The following is a 17613-nucleotide window of genomic DNA, read 5'->3' as shown; positions in this document are numbered from 1 at the left end:
TTCCTACAATTGTATTGGGACCTTAATTGGCCAAATGGTCTAAAGCGGTCACCGTTACGGATAACTGCCATCTCACCTCTGTCTGCATGGGTTCGAGTCTTGGGTTCGGCCAATGTGGGTATGTGAGAAAGCTTGCCAGTAGCTTCTTGTGGGTCGGTGGTTCTTTCTGGGGTTTTCCCCGGTTCTTCCTCCACTATTAATACTGGCCACCATGTATAGCCTATCTTGTGCTGAAAAATGGTGTTAAACCCTACATCAACAACAACAAATGTATTTGTTCTGTATTCCTTCTCGGGACTTGTTGTGGGGCTTGGATATGTACTATAGGTCTGATTCTGTTGCAGATTTGGAGATGTAGAATAAGCCTGCTGCACTCTCTGTTGCAGACTTGGGGATGTAGAATAGGCCTGATGCATTCTTTATTGCAGACTTGGGGATGTAGAAAAGGCCTGATGCACTCTTTTTTGTGGGTTTGGGATTTAGAATAGGTCTCAGAGTCATGCTCTCTCTGTTGATGGGTTGGGATGTAGAATAGGCCTGATGCACTCTCTGTTGTGGACATGGAGATGTTGAATAGGACTGATGCACTCATTGTTGTGGGCTCGGGGATGTAGAATAGGCCTGATGCACTCTCTGTTGATGACTTGGGATTTATAATAGGCCTGATTCACACTCTTGATGGCTTGGGATGTAGAATAGGCCCGATGCACTCTCTGTTGTGGACATGGAGATGTTGAATAGGACTGATGCACTCTTTGTTGATGGCTTAGTATGTAGAATAGGCCTCATGCTTTCTCTGTTGTGGGCTTGGGATGTAGAATAGGCCTGATGCACTCTCTGTTGATGACTTGGGATTTATAATAGGCCTGATTCACACTCTGTTGATGGCTTGGGATGTAGAATAGGCCTGATGCACTCTCTGTTGTGGGCTTTGGATTTAGAATAGGCCTGATGCACTCTGTGTTGATGGCATGGGATGTAGATTAGGCCTCATGCTCTCTCTGTTGTGGGCTTGGGATGTAGAATAGGCCTGATGCACTCTTTGTTGTGGGTTTGGGGATTTATTATAGGCCTGATGCACTCTCTGTTGATGGCTTGGGATGTAGAATAGGCCTCATGCTCTCTGTTGTGGGCTTGGGTTGTAGAATAGGCCTAATGCACTCTTTGTTGTGGGCTTGGGGTTTTATAATAGGCCTGATGCACTCCCTGTTGTGAGCTTGGGATGTAGAATAGGCCTCATGCTCTCTCTGTTGTGGGCTTTGGATTTAGAATAGGCCTGGTGCACTCTCTGTTGTGTGCTTGGGATGTAGAATAGGCCTGATGCACTCTCTGTTGATGGCTTGGTATATAGGATAGTCCTGGTGCACTCTCTGTTGATGGCTTGGGATGTAGAGTGGGCTTGGGGTGTAGAATAGGCCTTATGCGCTCTTTGTTTTGGACATGGAGATGTAGAATAGGCCTATAGCCCTGATGCACTGTCAGTTGCAAACTTGTGATTGTAGAATAGGTCTGGTGCACATTTCATTACAGACTTGGAGATGTAGAATAGGCCTGATGTGTAATTGGGGATGTAGAATAGGCCTGATGCACTCTCTGTTGTGGGCTTGGGGATGTAGAATAGGCGTGATGAACTTTCTTGCATGTTGTAAGAGGTGACCAATGGAGGCAGGATCTGCAGTGGCTTCATGGTTTGATGGATTTGAGGCCGAAAGCTTGCAGGTTTGAATCTTTTCATTAAATCAGGCCAAGTAGGCTACCCTAGTGTATCCATGGGGAAGGCACTTTATTCCTCTCACCCTGGCACTAAAGGACCTACTTTTGTTGTTGTGCTATAGGACACCAGACCAAAATATCTCCTATGACTTTTTCAGAACAAAGGGTCTGGATTAAGTATTTTAATAACCTAAGACAATGGCAGTCTTTTTTATATGAACAGAAAGAAGCTGTTACAATCCTTTACCTGTGTTAACAGCTCAAGCCCCAGATTTAGCCATTATACAGCAGAGGATAAAAGAGATCATGTTTGTACTGTCTGACTTCAAATCCAGGAGAGAACAGGGGAGGTAACTCATTTTGGAACTATAACACCAGAATTGTATCAACTTTTATGGAATGGAGATATTTTGACCTAGTCAGGGAATCTCCCTGTCTGCCTAGTCATCCAGTTATCTAGTTGGAAAACTAGTTTTGTGCCTGCCAACTTTGCAGTGATCTAATTTTCAGTTTATTTCATTATATGTATTATCAGAGAAATGTGAACTCCTTTGAATACATTTGTTGATCACATTAATGTTAGGAAGATGGCTTACTTCCTCTTGAATCCAGCAAGCATGAAAAGATGCACAAAATATGTCTTTATCCTCCATATAAAGGGTTTGAACAGCCATTAAGTGTGATTGATTAAATGAACATCTTATTCCAAGGCCCTGAAAATAATTGATTTTCCACCCATGTCATTGAAAGCCCTTGAATTGTACAGATTTTGAATAAAAATTAAATAAATTTTGCTTTCAGTTTATTTATTTTACTTAGTGCGATAATTGGAAGTAGTTTGCTATCATCTGCATCAGAAAAGCCGGTTTCTGCTTTGACAGCAGGTTCTACAAATTAACAACAGTGGTGGTTCAGTTTTGATGGCAGGTTTGTTATTGTTAAAGGCTGAAATATTGTGGATGTCAGCAGCCTTTTCAAGGAAGCTGAGAAACTGGAAGATGAAGCACTAGTGAAAGGGACAATAACATTGATGTTTCAATCCAATGGGCTTGAGAAAAGAAAAAGAAACAAAAGTGAAAGCACTGGATTTGCAGTTGGAGGAGATATTTCAGCAACTGGAACAGTTTTTTTATACTTGGGTCTGGTGACAACAATGACATTTTATCATTTACCTTTCATATTTTATTTTATTTCATTTGTTATTTCTTTCTTGTTTTGGTTTCATGTATTTAATTTAGTAATTGTGAGTAGTCCTTGAAAACTCTTCATTGAAAGTCAGTGAATTTAATTTCTCCTGATCTGTACTGTTGTGAATTTATTCCCTGCCACCTATTTCTTCTTTGATGGCTTGCAGCTTAGAAGAGACTGTCCTCCCTTATCTTGACTGCCCAGTAGGTGCAAGTTTCTCTAAATGTCAGAGCTTGGTCTTTTATTGCTTGTAAGTCTGGGCACATGGGCTGTTTTTCAGTCCTAGTTAATTCATTTTTGCCATAAATCCAGGCCATATAACACCCTGCTGACCAGCCAGTTCAGTCATCCATCTAGCCCAGGGGTGGGCAAACTACGGCCCACGGACTGCATGTGGCTCACCAAGGGCTTTCATGCGGCCTAGGAACAAGTCATCATTTGCACTGACTCTGTTTATGTTACTCTGTTTATCAAATAAATGTGCTTCTTTTGAAGTTTAAGTTTAAGTTTTCAAATATTAACAACATATTAACAACTGAAAATTAATTAGATGTTATTTAGAAAAACCTTTTGTTTTTGCTGTTTCAAATATTAATTATTTTACTTAAATAACTATGCGGCCTGCGACAAGGTGTAAATTTGTGTATGCGGCACTTGCACGTTAATGTTTGCCCACCTCTGATCTAGCCACATTCATTGATACTGTCAGGCTGCATCTTGGTATGTGGAGATATACGGGGATCCAGTTTGTCAGACCATCCATCAAGTCGAATACCAAGTCAGCTGACCATCTGATAGCCGAGCTGACTGTCTAGTGCACTTAATGCAGATCTATCAACTCTTACGATTTTGCTGTTTTACAAAAATTACCCTTAAAATATGGACTTATGGCATACTAGTAAAAACTAAGGAAAAATGATTATTGCCAAAAAACCAGATAATTGGTTCATCAGTGTTTTGTTTGGATCTGAGTTTCATCTTAGAATTAACTGCTCCGGTGGCCTTGTGGTTAGATTGTCCTCCTTGGATGTAGAATGTCGTGGGTTCGATCCCCAGCTGAGTCATACCAAAGACTTACAAAAATGATACTAACAGCTGCCTCGCTTGGCGCTCAGCATTAAGAGGTTAGTGTTTGGACTGGTCGGCCTGGTGTCAGGATAATGTGACTGGGTGGGACATCATGATACATGTCTGTGGCATGATGCCCCAGTGCTAGAGACCACTATAAACTGTCACACTGCAGACATCGTAGCAATATGACTGAAAAATTGTTAAAGCTATGTTAAAAATCCAAACCACACACACAGTCATCTTAGAATTAGTGAAATTAGTCAGGGAAGCAGACTAACTTTACAGCAGCACTCCAAACACTTTAAACTGCACATATTTGTTCATGCAAAGTGTCTGCATGATCAAACTGTTGATTATAGAATTTTTAAAAATGGCATCCAGAAAGCGATGCATGTTTAAGATGAAAGGGAAAATAAGCTTCTAGAAAAGTGTTAATTAACACAGAAGAATAAAAAGGAGTATTCAGATTTCTGTGAATAAAAGCTGGAAAGGACATAATTAACGTTTATTGGACATCACATGCCAATTTGAGTATGTCTTGTGGCAGGAGATATGATTGCCATTGTCATGTGAAATGGAAAAGAATTTCCAAGAACTATGTCAAGTTGAGAGATAACAACAAGCCATTGAGTTGCATAGGGTTTAGAACTAAAGTTTGTGCAACTGTACTAGTTTTAAATAAAGTCCACACATACTTTACAAACTTTTCAGTTGAACATAATGCTGGTTATCGTCGATGTGTCAAACTTTTAATTATGTTTTCCAGCTTTACAATAGCAGTTACTGATATTTTGTTACACCTTACTGAAAACTGGTCAATCTTATGGAAAAAAATCAACTGCCTTACTGAGATGGACTTGTCAGGGTTGGCAGGTCTGTTAATGACATTTTATATCAGCAAGACAAACTATGGTACTGACCAGCTGCCAGTGCAACCAGCTCAGATCTTTATGGTTTATCCTTTGGAGAGTTATTGAACCATATACATTGAGTTTAGGAACAACCTTGATGACTCTCCATTTGCTGATCCTACAGAGGAGTACAGTTTTGAAGATGCCATAGAGGAAATCGACTAAGTTCTGTTGATTTCCAAATGCCCAGCCCCATCTGCAGCAAGTCAGGATTATAAGGGCATGGCTTCAGTGGATTTGAAAGATGAAGAACAGCTATCCTTCCATCTTGTTCCATAGTCGGCAAAGGTTCAAGAAGTCCCTGACGGCCTGTTGTATAAAATAGTTATCTTGGCAGTTCCAAGGCTTCCATTTTGGAAAGCCAGCTTCCAGTTTCCACTTCACTCTTGTATTGTACACATTCACTGATGTTCAGTACTGAGCTGGCATCCTTGGATAGTCACTATAACTCAAGCTTGTCTCATAAGGTCAATACAAATGTCTTCCACATCAATCTCCAGTTTAGTGCAAGACCTGATAGCTACCAGCGTGATGCAAGATTAACTTCACAAGCAAGTTTTAAACTGGCTGAAAAAGCCTTTAGTTATCATGCATGGGAATCCATGGCTGACATTGTCATGGTGTTAACCAGACTGTACATCACATGATGGTTTATGTACTGATGGCCACAGTTAACCTGGATCTCATGAGATAAAACACCCACATGAGCTTGTCTGCCTTTAAGTTGCATCATTTCTTGGCCCTTTAGTCAGCACTTTTTTCCATACCAATGCTGTTTGGCAGACAAAGTCAGAAATAAGTAGGCATCACAAGAACTGCCTCTTCAATTTGCCTTGCCCTGCACCTACCTTCAGGCCAAATTAGTTTCTGCTGGAGCATAGAGATGATTGCCATTAATAGGTTTAGAGACTCAATAACACTCAAAGCAACAATATCATACTGGTGGCTGCAGGCCTCTCAATATCCAGAGACAAATTAGTAAAGGAAAATGGAAACAATATTTATCCTTTCTAAAGCCTTACAACAGCTGATGCGGACTGCTATTCTTCCTGATTGCAGGCAATCAGACAGTGGGTTTCAGAATCCTTCATTTTTTTATCCATGTGCATTGACCTATTTCCAGAGATAAATGGGTAATCCAGGTTTTGGATTGGTTTAAGATTTCATCTATCCAATCCATCCTTTTTTGGCTTCCCTTTCTGTGAAGGACATTCCATCCTGTCAGGAGAAGGTGTGAATTTTACACAAGATTTAGTTGCTACTCAGCATGCTAGTGCTGGAGATAGTTTGCAAACTAAACTACTTCTGCATTAGTAGTACACCAAACAATGGCTCACAGCTTGAATTTGTCTAGAAACCCCAACTAGAAATTACAGTCTGCTCAGATTGCGAGCTGGGGAACCTATCTGTTGCTCAGCTTTTGCAGATGGTAGAAGGAGGAGTTAATTGTCTACATCAGCATTATAGAAATTAGGGCCATAGTAAAAGTGTTTCATGGGGAGAAAAAACAGCATGCAGAATAATCTTTGGCTTTGCTATCTGAAAGGTAATTTTAGTCTTTTGACAACAGGTCCATATTTGCAACAGGCAAATTTTTACAGAATGCCAGTGCTGTACATAAGTAAACAATATCAGTACTGATGTCTCATTAGATGGGCCTTTCCAAAAACCATGGTAACTCCCCTTAATCTGAACTAATCAGCATGAAACCCAGACTAATTATACCTCTTCACACTCATCCTCACTATGCATGTCTAAACTCAGGCTAATTACACCAATCCCTTGATAACTTATGAACCTGCTTATAATTTGGGGTCAGTTGTGGATCCCATTTTATTCTTCAAGAAAGTACCAAAACTTTGACCCCGTTTGTTGAACATGAAGAAAATTGTGATTGGAAACCTTGGTATATCTCTTCTTTTGTCATCAAAAACAAAAACTTGAATCAACATTATGAAAATATCAACTTTTAATAACAAGTCATGTATTTTGCTTAAATTTCTTTCCAAACAACATTCTTGGTACACCATAAATAAAAGTATGCAATGAAATTTCGATCAATGAAATTGTCACCAATGCCTACTTAATAAAAAGTAAGTACCAATTAAATAAGTTTGTTACCAAGTGAAATACATGTTTTAGTTATGTCTTTTATTCCGTTTAAGTATAATGATCATAAATACAATGTGCTGTATTAAAACGTGAAATATGTCAATCTACCATAAGAGCCATATACACAAGCTTTTCTGTGAGAACCTACTTAAGTGTCAATAGTGTTTTGATACCTAATTTGCATAAGTATTTTTTGTATTGTTGCAATGAATTAAAAGCTGACCTTGTATTTCCATGTTAAATACATCTTTAAAAAAAAAAGGGGATGGACTAATTGAAGAGTTAAAAAGGCATGCAAGTCCAACCTGCGTAACTGGTCTAGTGTCAGGTCAACTCATTTCAAGTAATCAATCAAACACTGTTATAATTTTTTGGGTTAACTTAATATAATTAAACTACCTTAACGTAGCAAGCTCATTCACAAATAGGATCAACAATAGCAAGACAACCAAGCAAAATGAATACTTGATGTAAAATTCTGTTTCACAGATACATTTTATTAATAAAATTATTGTTTAAAAGTTTGTAGTTAATTTTTAATTCCTGAATTGGCACTTAGAGAGTTCCTCACAAATGAAAAGAAGTTTCACTTTTACAGGCAGTGAAATCATGGCATCAATGTCTTGTTATAGAACAATATAAAAAAATTGACTTCTAACAATGATAACTGTTTCACGAACTAAATGTTCTGTTTTTAAATAAAAGATGAGATGAAAGACTAATACAAAATGAAACTTCCATTGAAGATTTGGATCATAAAATGGTGGAACCATAGATGAAAAATTACTTGCATGTGTTCCAAGAAGGCTTGAAATGTGAGTATAGCTGGCTAGAAATATGATTGATATGAAAATAAAATTATTGCAACTTCAAGATGACTGGATGTTAGAACTTTAGGACCTCAGCTTTAACACACCATATCAAGTGCATTGATCATCATCAAGCTCCTAAGAGATGCTGCTTTGCAGTCAACTGTCAAAACAACATTCATGTACCCTCAAGAAATCGCTTGAAAGCTGACCCATTGCAAAGACTGATAACCATGATTTGGAAGGGTGATATGAGAGAATTTGACTTTTCCCATGCTGTTAGTGTATGGTTAGAAGCATCAGTAATGTAAAGAAGGTAATTTATTTAGTTTTTCATGCAAATAACTGTTAAAATAGACCATGTAAATGATCTCATTTTATTTACGAGGTTTGCCCATTTTGAGGACACCATTGGTCCCATTTTTCTCAAGCATGGCTGAAACACAAAAGAGGTGTGAATCAGGCTGTAGTGGGATATAATTACATAACTAAATATTTCATTCCTCAGATGATCAGTTTGAGAAAAAAAATGTTTTTTGGTAATTTCATTAGACAAGTGTTATTACCAATTAAAACTATGAAAACCGAGTGTTGCATGATTTCGTATTATTGAGACCTCTGTGTGCATGTGTGTGTGTGTGTGTGTGTGTATATATATATATATATATATATATATATATATATATATATATACACATATATATATATATACAGACACACACACACACACACACACACACATAGTGCAAATCACTACATTTCTTTGCTAAAATTTCTTTCCATGAGAAACAAACCCATTAAGCAGTTCGTCACACCTCATAAAAAGTTCATCGTGTACAACATACCTGGTAAATGGTTTATCATGCATAACACAACTGGTAACCAGTTTATGAAGTACATAACATCTCTTAATGGTTCACCATCCAATACAGATGGTAATCAATTCACTGCACACAATATATTTGAAACAGTTCATCACACATAACACACCTCATAAGCAGTTTGCTACATACACTTGGTAAACAGTTCACATATGTATGTACTTTCTTTCTTGCAAGTTTTCCACTTTTGCCTTTTCAGAGGTCGTAAGGAGTATCTCTCTCAGCTGTGTAAAGACCTGTGTACATACTATAGCTATAATGAGTACTTAATGGAACGTCTTATGCAGCTCTTTCCTTTGGAAGTAAGTTCTGTACATTTTTATGTAATACATGCTAAGTCAACCATTTTCCTCCATGAAAGCAAAGTGCCTTGTCACTACATAATTTCTGAATCAATTTAGTCTGGATGAACATTTACCTGATGAATATTGAAACTTAATCAGAATAATTAATGCTATGTATATCTGGAAAATGAATGCATCTACACTAATCGTTATTCAGATTATCATCCATTGAAACTGATAGAACTTAATATGCATATCTGAGTAAATATTTATGTAGAAAGGTAGATAGATCATTTCTTCCTGAGGTATATGAATGAACATAAAGATCACCACCAATTTTGCTCTTTTTGCATTGAAGAGCTTCAAATTTCAAAGATTATTGGTGATAAAAATAGGAGCCTAAGTTCAAAAGCAATTTAATCAATGAAACACAGAAGTACAGCAGAATGGTTAGTTTGTGTGAAAGTTTATGTAAAGGAGATGGAATTCTTGCTTGTTTGTACATTTATAATTTTTTTGAACCATTCATTGACAAATACATTAAATGTAATGCATGCTTTTACTTATGAAAACTCAGCAGGTGGAGGTAATGTTCATCACAAAATATAAACTAGCATACAGTATTTTTAGATTGAGTGAAGGAAGTAATTTTGCTAATTAGTATGTAAAAATGTTGGGGTAAAAAGTCATAACACGTAATGAAACACTTTTGACAGAGGTAGACATATCTGTAAGAGCTGTGTTGTGATTCAGAAATTGATTGTATTTGAACGTCCATTATTGTTAGCAGCAATTCACTTTATATGCAGTTTGACAGCCATCTTACATTGATGGTTTGACAATCCTCTTGCATTGAAATAAAAGCAATATATGTCTGCTCAGAATGTGAGCACACATTTCCATTAACTCTAACAGTTTGTAATTTCACATAATGCTAATTAGCCAAAGTTGTATGCTGCTATTTAGGTTGACATTAAAGATTTGCTAAAATTTAGTAATGCTGAAATATTGTGATTTTAGAAAATATGTAGATTGCCCAGTTAAATTATCATTGCATCAAACGTCAATGACAATTTCAAATCCTTCTTAATGAAGTCTTCAAATTTTATATATATATTTAATTACATTGTTTGTTAGGTTTTTTAAGTTTTTTATATTATTTCATGATATGCTGTTGTAATGTAACATTGTATGTTGGACTGAACGTTGTCCAAAATCAAGTTTATTTTCTACTTGACCTGAATTGTTGATCTTTTTATTTTAATTTGTAAAAAAAAATAATACATAGCTAAAATATTCTACATGTTTATGGGTTTAATATCATGATCAGCATTAATAGAAGAAAATATACTAATTGGATCTGGGTCTAGGTTATTGGAATTCCCCTACAATTTACCTGGTGTACCTGACATTGTCCAGTTTAAAAATTATAATGTTAGTACAGTGGTCCACCTCATGAACGTCCCCACTGACCAGCAGCCACCCACACTTTGTGGACAAAATCCCTTGATACTGATAACCTTGTGTGCAAAAGTATCCCTCAAGAAAGGCCATCCCTCTAACTTGACCAGCGGCCAACATATTAGTGCACAAATGTAAAATTTACCCCTCACAAGTGGCCACATTTTATTATTAACATGTGTCCAAAACCAATATTTAATTACAGTAAAGTAAGTAATCTGATAATCTCAACCGGTGTCTGTTTCTGAATGTCAGGTTTTCGTTACTGAAAGAAGTGTTAGCTAAAGTACATGTACTACTATTTTATTATTGCATTAATGCTGACATTTGCAGGAAATGGGGTCAGCAATGTATTGATAGAGTTTTGGCCTTCACACAACAGTTGTTTTTTTTTAAATTGCTGATTATAACCAGACGTAATTGTCAAGATAACATGGTCAGATAGAAAGACAGAAATGGGGTCAGCAATATTTTGATAAGAGTTTGGGCCTTCAAACAGCGTTTTTTTTTTTTTTAATTGATGTTTACGACTGGACGTAATTGTCACGATCACAACATGGTCAGATAGAAATGGTGTCAGCAATATTTTGGTAGAGCTTTGGGCATCACACAGAGGATTTTTTAAAAAATTGATGATTATGACTGTCATAAGTCAAAATCATAACATGGTCAGATAGGCTAAAAAATGGATTTTGTGGATTAACATACACACAGAGAAACAATTAACCTTGAACAAAACAGGGTACCAGACAAAGACTGAAAAATCATGTGACAGTACATGAATCACTTCCTTTATAACAAGGTCTTTCATTTATGAAAGTTTCGTCTGCAAAATTAAATTGCAGTACTGTACAATTAGCAACTTAGGAATAAATCATTCCAAAACTTTAACATGTCATCACATAAACAAAGAATTAATACTTTAGAAGGAAAAGTAAAACTTATTTGACTTGATGACAATAGGGAGAGTTCACTTGCCAAAAGATTTTTTTGTCGGCAAGATTCAAGTAAAAAACAAAAGATAAGAAGAATATTTTGTAGCAGTGGGACAATGGAGTCAGTGGAAAGAGAATTATTTTAAATATGAAACAATGTGTTGAAATTTCTCTGTTCTTAAGACAATACAAACATTTTAATAATTAATGCTACTTTTAAATGAAGATATTAACTGCTTTAAGCTATATGTAGCATTCCTACTATATACACATATTCAGACACATCTCACAAATGAAGTCCCCCTCTGGAAAGACCACCCATCTTATAAGGCCACTTTCTCAATGCAGAAGGGGTCGCTGTATAAGAGGGGGACCACTGTAACAAACTTTCTAATAATAACATTTTATTTTGTAAACATTATGAACTTTCTAGAAGGTTAATTTCTATTAGGTAAAGTGTTTTTTCTATAGAAAATGTTAGATGTGACCTGAGGTCATCTAGAGGACTATATAATCTTGTCACTGGAAAGATTATTCATTCATGCTTAAGATTTGGCAGAATAAGTTTGTTTTATTTTTTGTCCAGAGGTTCATTTGGGCAGATTCAATGGAAGTACATGGTGCTTATTAAAAAATAATACAGTAATACCTCGTGCATTCGCGTTTCTGGATTTGCGAATTCACGGATTCGCAAAATTTTCATTGGTACCCTCTGCATACATGTTTTCTTTATTTTATTGAATTGTACCTTCGTTATATGACTTCTGTGACATATGAAGTTTACCTAGTTTACCTTCCTGACAATGACAAAGAAAACATCAGTCATTAAGTTTACAGTCCCATTTGTTACTTGGTTTTACCTTACTGTGAGTGCAAAAGAAAACGGCAGCCAATGAATTAGTATAGGGGTAATATTAGTATACATGTACCGTACTGTAAATGCGCTAGTGTGGCAAATACCCATTAGGCGATACTGTACTCTATTTTTACGTCAACCATTTATTTCTCTTTTTAAGGGTAATGTATTAAGCTAACTTTTAAATGAAATTAAAGTGCTTTGGGAGCATGATTTGGGTCATATTTAGGGTTTAAACCCTAGAAATAAGCATTTATTAGCATTTTTAGTGACTCGTACCAAACATTCGCGATTCCTCCTGATCCGCGACTGGTTCTGGAACCTAACCTTGCAAATGTTCGAGGTATTACTGTATTCTTGGACAGAAACATTCACTGGGATTTATAGTGAATTCAAACCTTGAATTAGGTTACTGTATTTCGACAAAAGACTGTTGGTACAATAATACAGGTCAACACCTTCAGTGTTGGACTTAATCTGGATTTCTACTAAAGTGTATTCAGAACTTTATATTATTAGGACATGTATCTGTAATTCTAGGATTATTTTTGGAATTTAATTCACGATACAATAAGTTCTTCTGTTTATTTTCACTTTGTGTTCTAGGGAAATAAATTATTTGTTGAATTTTACACAGCTTGTTGCTTTTCACTCTTTTCTGTTACTTATTCTAAGAACATAGACTATATATGTATATATAAATATGTATATGTATGTGTGTGTGTGTGAATTAAGTTTTCATTAAAATACTTCTTTAAAATTAAATGTCTCCTTTTATTTCTGTATTTTAGATTGTTGAATTTTTGGAAGCAAATGAAGTTCAAAGACCGGTGACAATAAGAGCAAATACACTAAAAACAAGAAGGAGAGATTTGGCACAGGTTTGTTGAACTAGCTTCATTGTAGCTTAGATGAATAAATAATGAGGGCAGGGGGACTTTTATGTATCCAATGCCATTTCTTTCCCCAAACATGATGGTTTATAATTATTATGGCAGATATCATTACTTAAAGTAATATATGTTTTTTTTAAAATTTATGTTGGCTTTTTTAATATTGATTTTTCTATTTTTATTAGCTTTACATCTATTTGTCACAAAATCTTGAGTGCAGTACTTTTTTTCTCAACATTTTATGGATTCTGTTGAAATCTGATAAACCGATTGCCGAGTCAAACGAGTCCATATTTTCCAGTAGCTATGGCCTGGAACCATTTTTTTCGAAACTTTTGGAGCATAAAACTGAAATTCAGGCTCAGCATCCTGACAATCTTTAGCATTTAGTGACTTTTATTTCATGGTCTTTTCCTCTTTTAAGAAAGTGCCATTGTCAGGAACATCCATGTCCCACATTCACAATCGTAATTACCATGACACAGAATAAATGATGTAAAATATGTGAAGAATTGATGATATATTTCTCTGGAAAAATACTGTTTGAAACTGTTTGGCACATTAAAGAACATCTTTGTCAAAATTATGAAATTAAGAGGCTTTTTATATTTTCATACTTGAATATTTTCTTGTTTTCTTGTCCTCAAGTTTTATTTTCTTATTAGTGTTCTATAGATACAGTGTCAGGTGTTTTTCTCTCTGTTTATTTCACACATATTAATTAGAAAAATACATTTTGGAAGTTTACAAATAATTGTTCATTCTCCTTTGTGTTCTTTTGAACAGGTAGGTTAGAATGTAGCTGACATATATGGCAGGTGTTGTATTGAACATGAAAAGTGTAGCATTTTATGGCATAAACTTGATACATACTTCAACAAATATTACTTTCACAAGAAGACATTTGTTATGATTTTAAAAGATTTATTGTTTTCAGTTTTGAACATCTTTCTTATGTTTGTTCAGATCTAGATTTTGGAATATTTAATATCAAAATTATTATTGTAGGTGTTAATCAACAGAGGGGTGAATCTAGACCCAATTGGCAAGTGGTCAAAAGTTGGCCTGGTAGTTTATGACTCACAAGTCCCTGTAGGTAAGTTACTTGAATATTAATAGTTCATTGTTACCATCCAAACAGATATTTTGGTCATAATTATAGGTTTTAAGCTCCTGCCCACCCACCCCTACCCAACATTTCCACATCTATGGGGGAGAGGGGGCATTTAATGTTACCAGAGTCCATCATTAGCCATCATTCCATTTCTGCTTCAGATACATTCTCCAATTCAGAGCAAGGAAGTCAACCATGATCCTTGTTTTGTATATACTAAGCCTTTATTGTTTATGAAATGCACTGTGTGTAAATACAGAGGCAATTTAGGTTACATTATTAGCAAGTTATCCAGATGCTAATTTATGCTTTGTTTTCTTTTCTTGTGTTGTTTAAGGAGAAATGTCAACTAAATGCATGAACTACAAAATTCAAAGCAATAGTCCATAAGGCATTGAAGTGAAGGAAAGATGGAATAAGTTCAGGAAGACAACAATATGTCCTCAGTATACATCCAAGACAACTTAAATTTCATTGCTTGCAATTCCAGCTCATTGGGGGAGTGTCCTCCCAATATTAGGAAGCCCAATGGGCATAAGTAGCCCCCACATATCCAAGTATGAATTTTGGACCAGTGAATCAGGATGCATGGGGTTTGTACTGGATTCATTGGATCCATTTCATAATAAAGCTTTGCCATCACTGGCCATCCAAAATGGGGGACCTTTTGAGAAAACGGTCCAGCCAGTTAGGATTTATGGTACAGATCTGTCCATTTAGAAGTATCATCGGCAACATAACTTTAACATGACAGAGATTTCAGTGAGAAATCTGTCCATCCAGACAGGCTCATGGAGTGGCCAGTACTGGTGATAGCTGTCCAACTATTCCAGCATAGGGACTTTTTTTATTAAATGATCCGACCAACTAGGATATGCAAGGATCTTAGTGACAGATCCATCCATTCATCCGTACCTTCAGTGACATAATCATACTTTGCCAGAGATTTCAGTCAGAAATGTGTCTGTCCAGCCAGACCTAGTACTGGTGATAGCCAGACTGTCTTCTATACTGCCAGCATCAAGGCCAACCATACACCAGGCAAACCACCGATTATTCCAGCAGTGCCAGACTTTCATATATTCACTGCTTATCCACATGGAAGAGTTGGTGACATTTTCAAAGAGGATGGTATTGAGTCGTCATTGCCACCTGGTATGGCTTATCCAGAGCTGCAAGCAGAACCAGCTTAGGACTCTACACACAGTGAGTGTAACAAAGCTCCTAAAAGTCAGCCATACTAAGATCCAATCATGGAATGGACTGAATATAGCCTCAAGGCTGCAGTCGAGCAAATTTATAGTGTGTTGGCAACTTCAGAATGCTACTCAAGAATAAAAAGTTAAAGTATCTATAGATTTCAACCAGGGGGAAGGGATGCCAAATTTTCAGCTTCTTCCCCAATCAGCTAACATTAAGGAGATCAGTGACCACCTGTCAGGTAGAATTGCTGACCAGGTGAATTCTGACACTTCCTTTTCAGGAAGACAAGTACCAGTGATCTTCTCAGTTCACTATTACTGTAACAACACTCAGATGCTTTCAGTACTGGTCTCCTGGCCTTTGACCAGAAAATAAAAATAAAAACTAGCAGGTCACATGTCCACTTCAATGTTTTCAAAATGGTCAAAAATGTGATCCATGCTAATCTAGAACATAGTCATTTTGTCATCATTGTTAGATTTAATGGCCAATGCGTTGACTGCTTCAGGCAAACTTAAACCTGATATTATGTGACACATGTCTGTGTCACTCAAGCCTCATCCTACCCTGGCTTCACAGAGGACCATTACTCTTTGGAGGAAAATTAAAGAACTTTGGAGGCAGGCAGATCAGAACTGTCCCTCTGAATTGCTGCTCAACCCACACAGGCGTTTTAAAACAGCCAGACTTGCCACTGTGTATTGATGATAATCAGACTAGGGACAAGGAATCTTTTCAATCAGATGTGCAATACAGATCCCAGCACAATGCCAGGAGACAACAAACTAATCAAGCTAGGAGGCAACCATACAGAGGTGGCAAGGAAACAAGTTTCTTTGCCTTTAGTTCTCCTATCTCTAAATAATTCCAGGCTCAGTGGATATCATTTCCTCAGACCAATTCTGTGATTCAGTTCATTTAGGAGGGGCTTCACATTTTATTTATCCTACATTCTCTCCTTTCCTCCTCTCCCCTCTTCACAGATGCAGTGACAGATCAGTAGAGGGATTGCCTTTCTACAATGGTAGATATGGTCATTCATCAAAAACAAGTGGTGAAGATTGTGCAAAGACCACAATCTCGGACCATTTTATTCAAAGCTGTTTCTTATTTGGAAAGTGATTGGCAAGTTGAGGTTGATCATTGGCCTGAGTGGACTCAACCAATTCATTTCACCACTTAAATTCAAGATGGAGATCGATCTGTTTCTCCATCTGACCGGATAAGTTTGCTTTCAGTCTCAGTATGACCGACGCATATTTTCATGTCCATATCAACCTGACATCATGGAAATTTCTGCTTTGCTTACCATGACAGCTTATCAGTTCAAAGTCCTACCTGGACATCAGCCAATGGGTTTTTACCAAGGTTGTGGCTCACGTCATGCAGTTTTGATCAACTTCATCTAAAATGACTGCTGTGTACTATGATGACGTCTCCAGAAACATACAAGTTCTATTCTACTCCAAGGATCAAATGATTTTCTCTCACTTTTAGATCATCTGATCTTTCTATTAAACTGAGAAAAGTCATACCTTCTACCATCCCAGCTTTTTGTCCACCTGGGTATGGAGTTTATCATCAGCCTGAATCTCATACAACTTCCTTGTGTTTTCTTAGTGAGGATCATAGAACTCTTTGGTGTCCTTTTCCGGCAGGACTTTGATTTCATTGAGAGAATTCTTGCAACACTTCAGATTGTTCAATACGGCAACAGACTTGATTCCACTCAGCTATCATTTTATGCACCCCTTACAAATGAAGTTGCTAGCACACTGGCGCCCACTATTCAAATTCCCTTTATCAAACAGTCATGATCACACCCAAGATTCATTCATTCCTGCGTCAGTTGTGCAGTCCAGGTTGGCTGACTATAATGATCAAGTCGGAGAAGTCCCAAGCAGAAATAATGATGCCAGTATGAGCTGTTGGGGTGCCCAACTGTTGCCAGACTTCACTGCTGTCAGCACAACATAGGAACAAGGGGAGTGGCCTCCACATATGAACTTTTTTGGAAATGAAGGCTCTCATCAGAGCCTTTCTTTTCTGGAAGGATCTACTCTCAGGCAGAATGGTCTTCATTATGTCCAACAACTTTGTCCTCATTATGTCCAACAACTCTGTCCTTATTATGCCCAACAACTCTGTGCTCATTATGTCCAACAACTCTGTGCTCAAACAG

At 36.9% G+C, this 17613-nt stretch overlaps 1 protein-coding gene across 1 annotated transcript in view; it reads left to right on the top strand.

The window, feature by feature from the left end:
• Positions 1-17613, top strand: part of LOC149781403 (28S rRNA (cytosine-C(5))-methyltransferase-like) — a 122676-nt gene that overhangs the window by 44254 nt on the left and 60809 nt on the right. The window contains exons 8-11 of the mRNA XM_089935500.1: positions 1973-2063; positions 8885-8987; positions 13013-13102; positions 14123-14210. Of these exons, the coding sequence (XP_089791626.1) occupies positions 1973-2063; positions 8885-8987; positions 13013-13102; positions 14123-14210 (372 nt within the window). The remainder of the gene's footprint in view (positions 1-1972; positions 2064-8884; positions 8988-13012; positions 13103-14122; positions 14211-17613) is intronic.

Source organism: Sinohyriopsis cumingii, chromosome 15, assembly GCF_028554795.1.
Source record: "Sinohyriopsis cumingii isolate HCF-2022 chromosome 15, ASM2855479v2, whole genome shotgun sequence".
Lineage (NCBI taxonomy): Eukaryota > Metazoa > Mollusca > Bivalvia > Unionida > Unionidae > Sinohyriopsis > Sinohyriopsis cumingii.
This window is presented reverse-complemented; position numbering and strand designations above follow the sequence as displayed.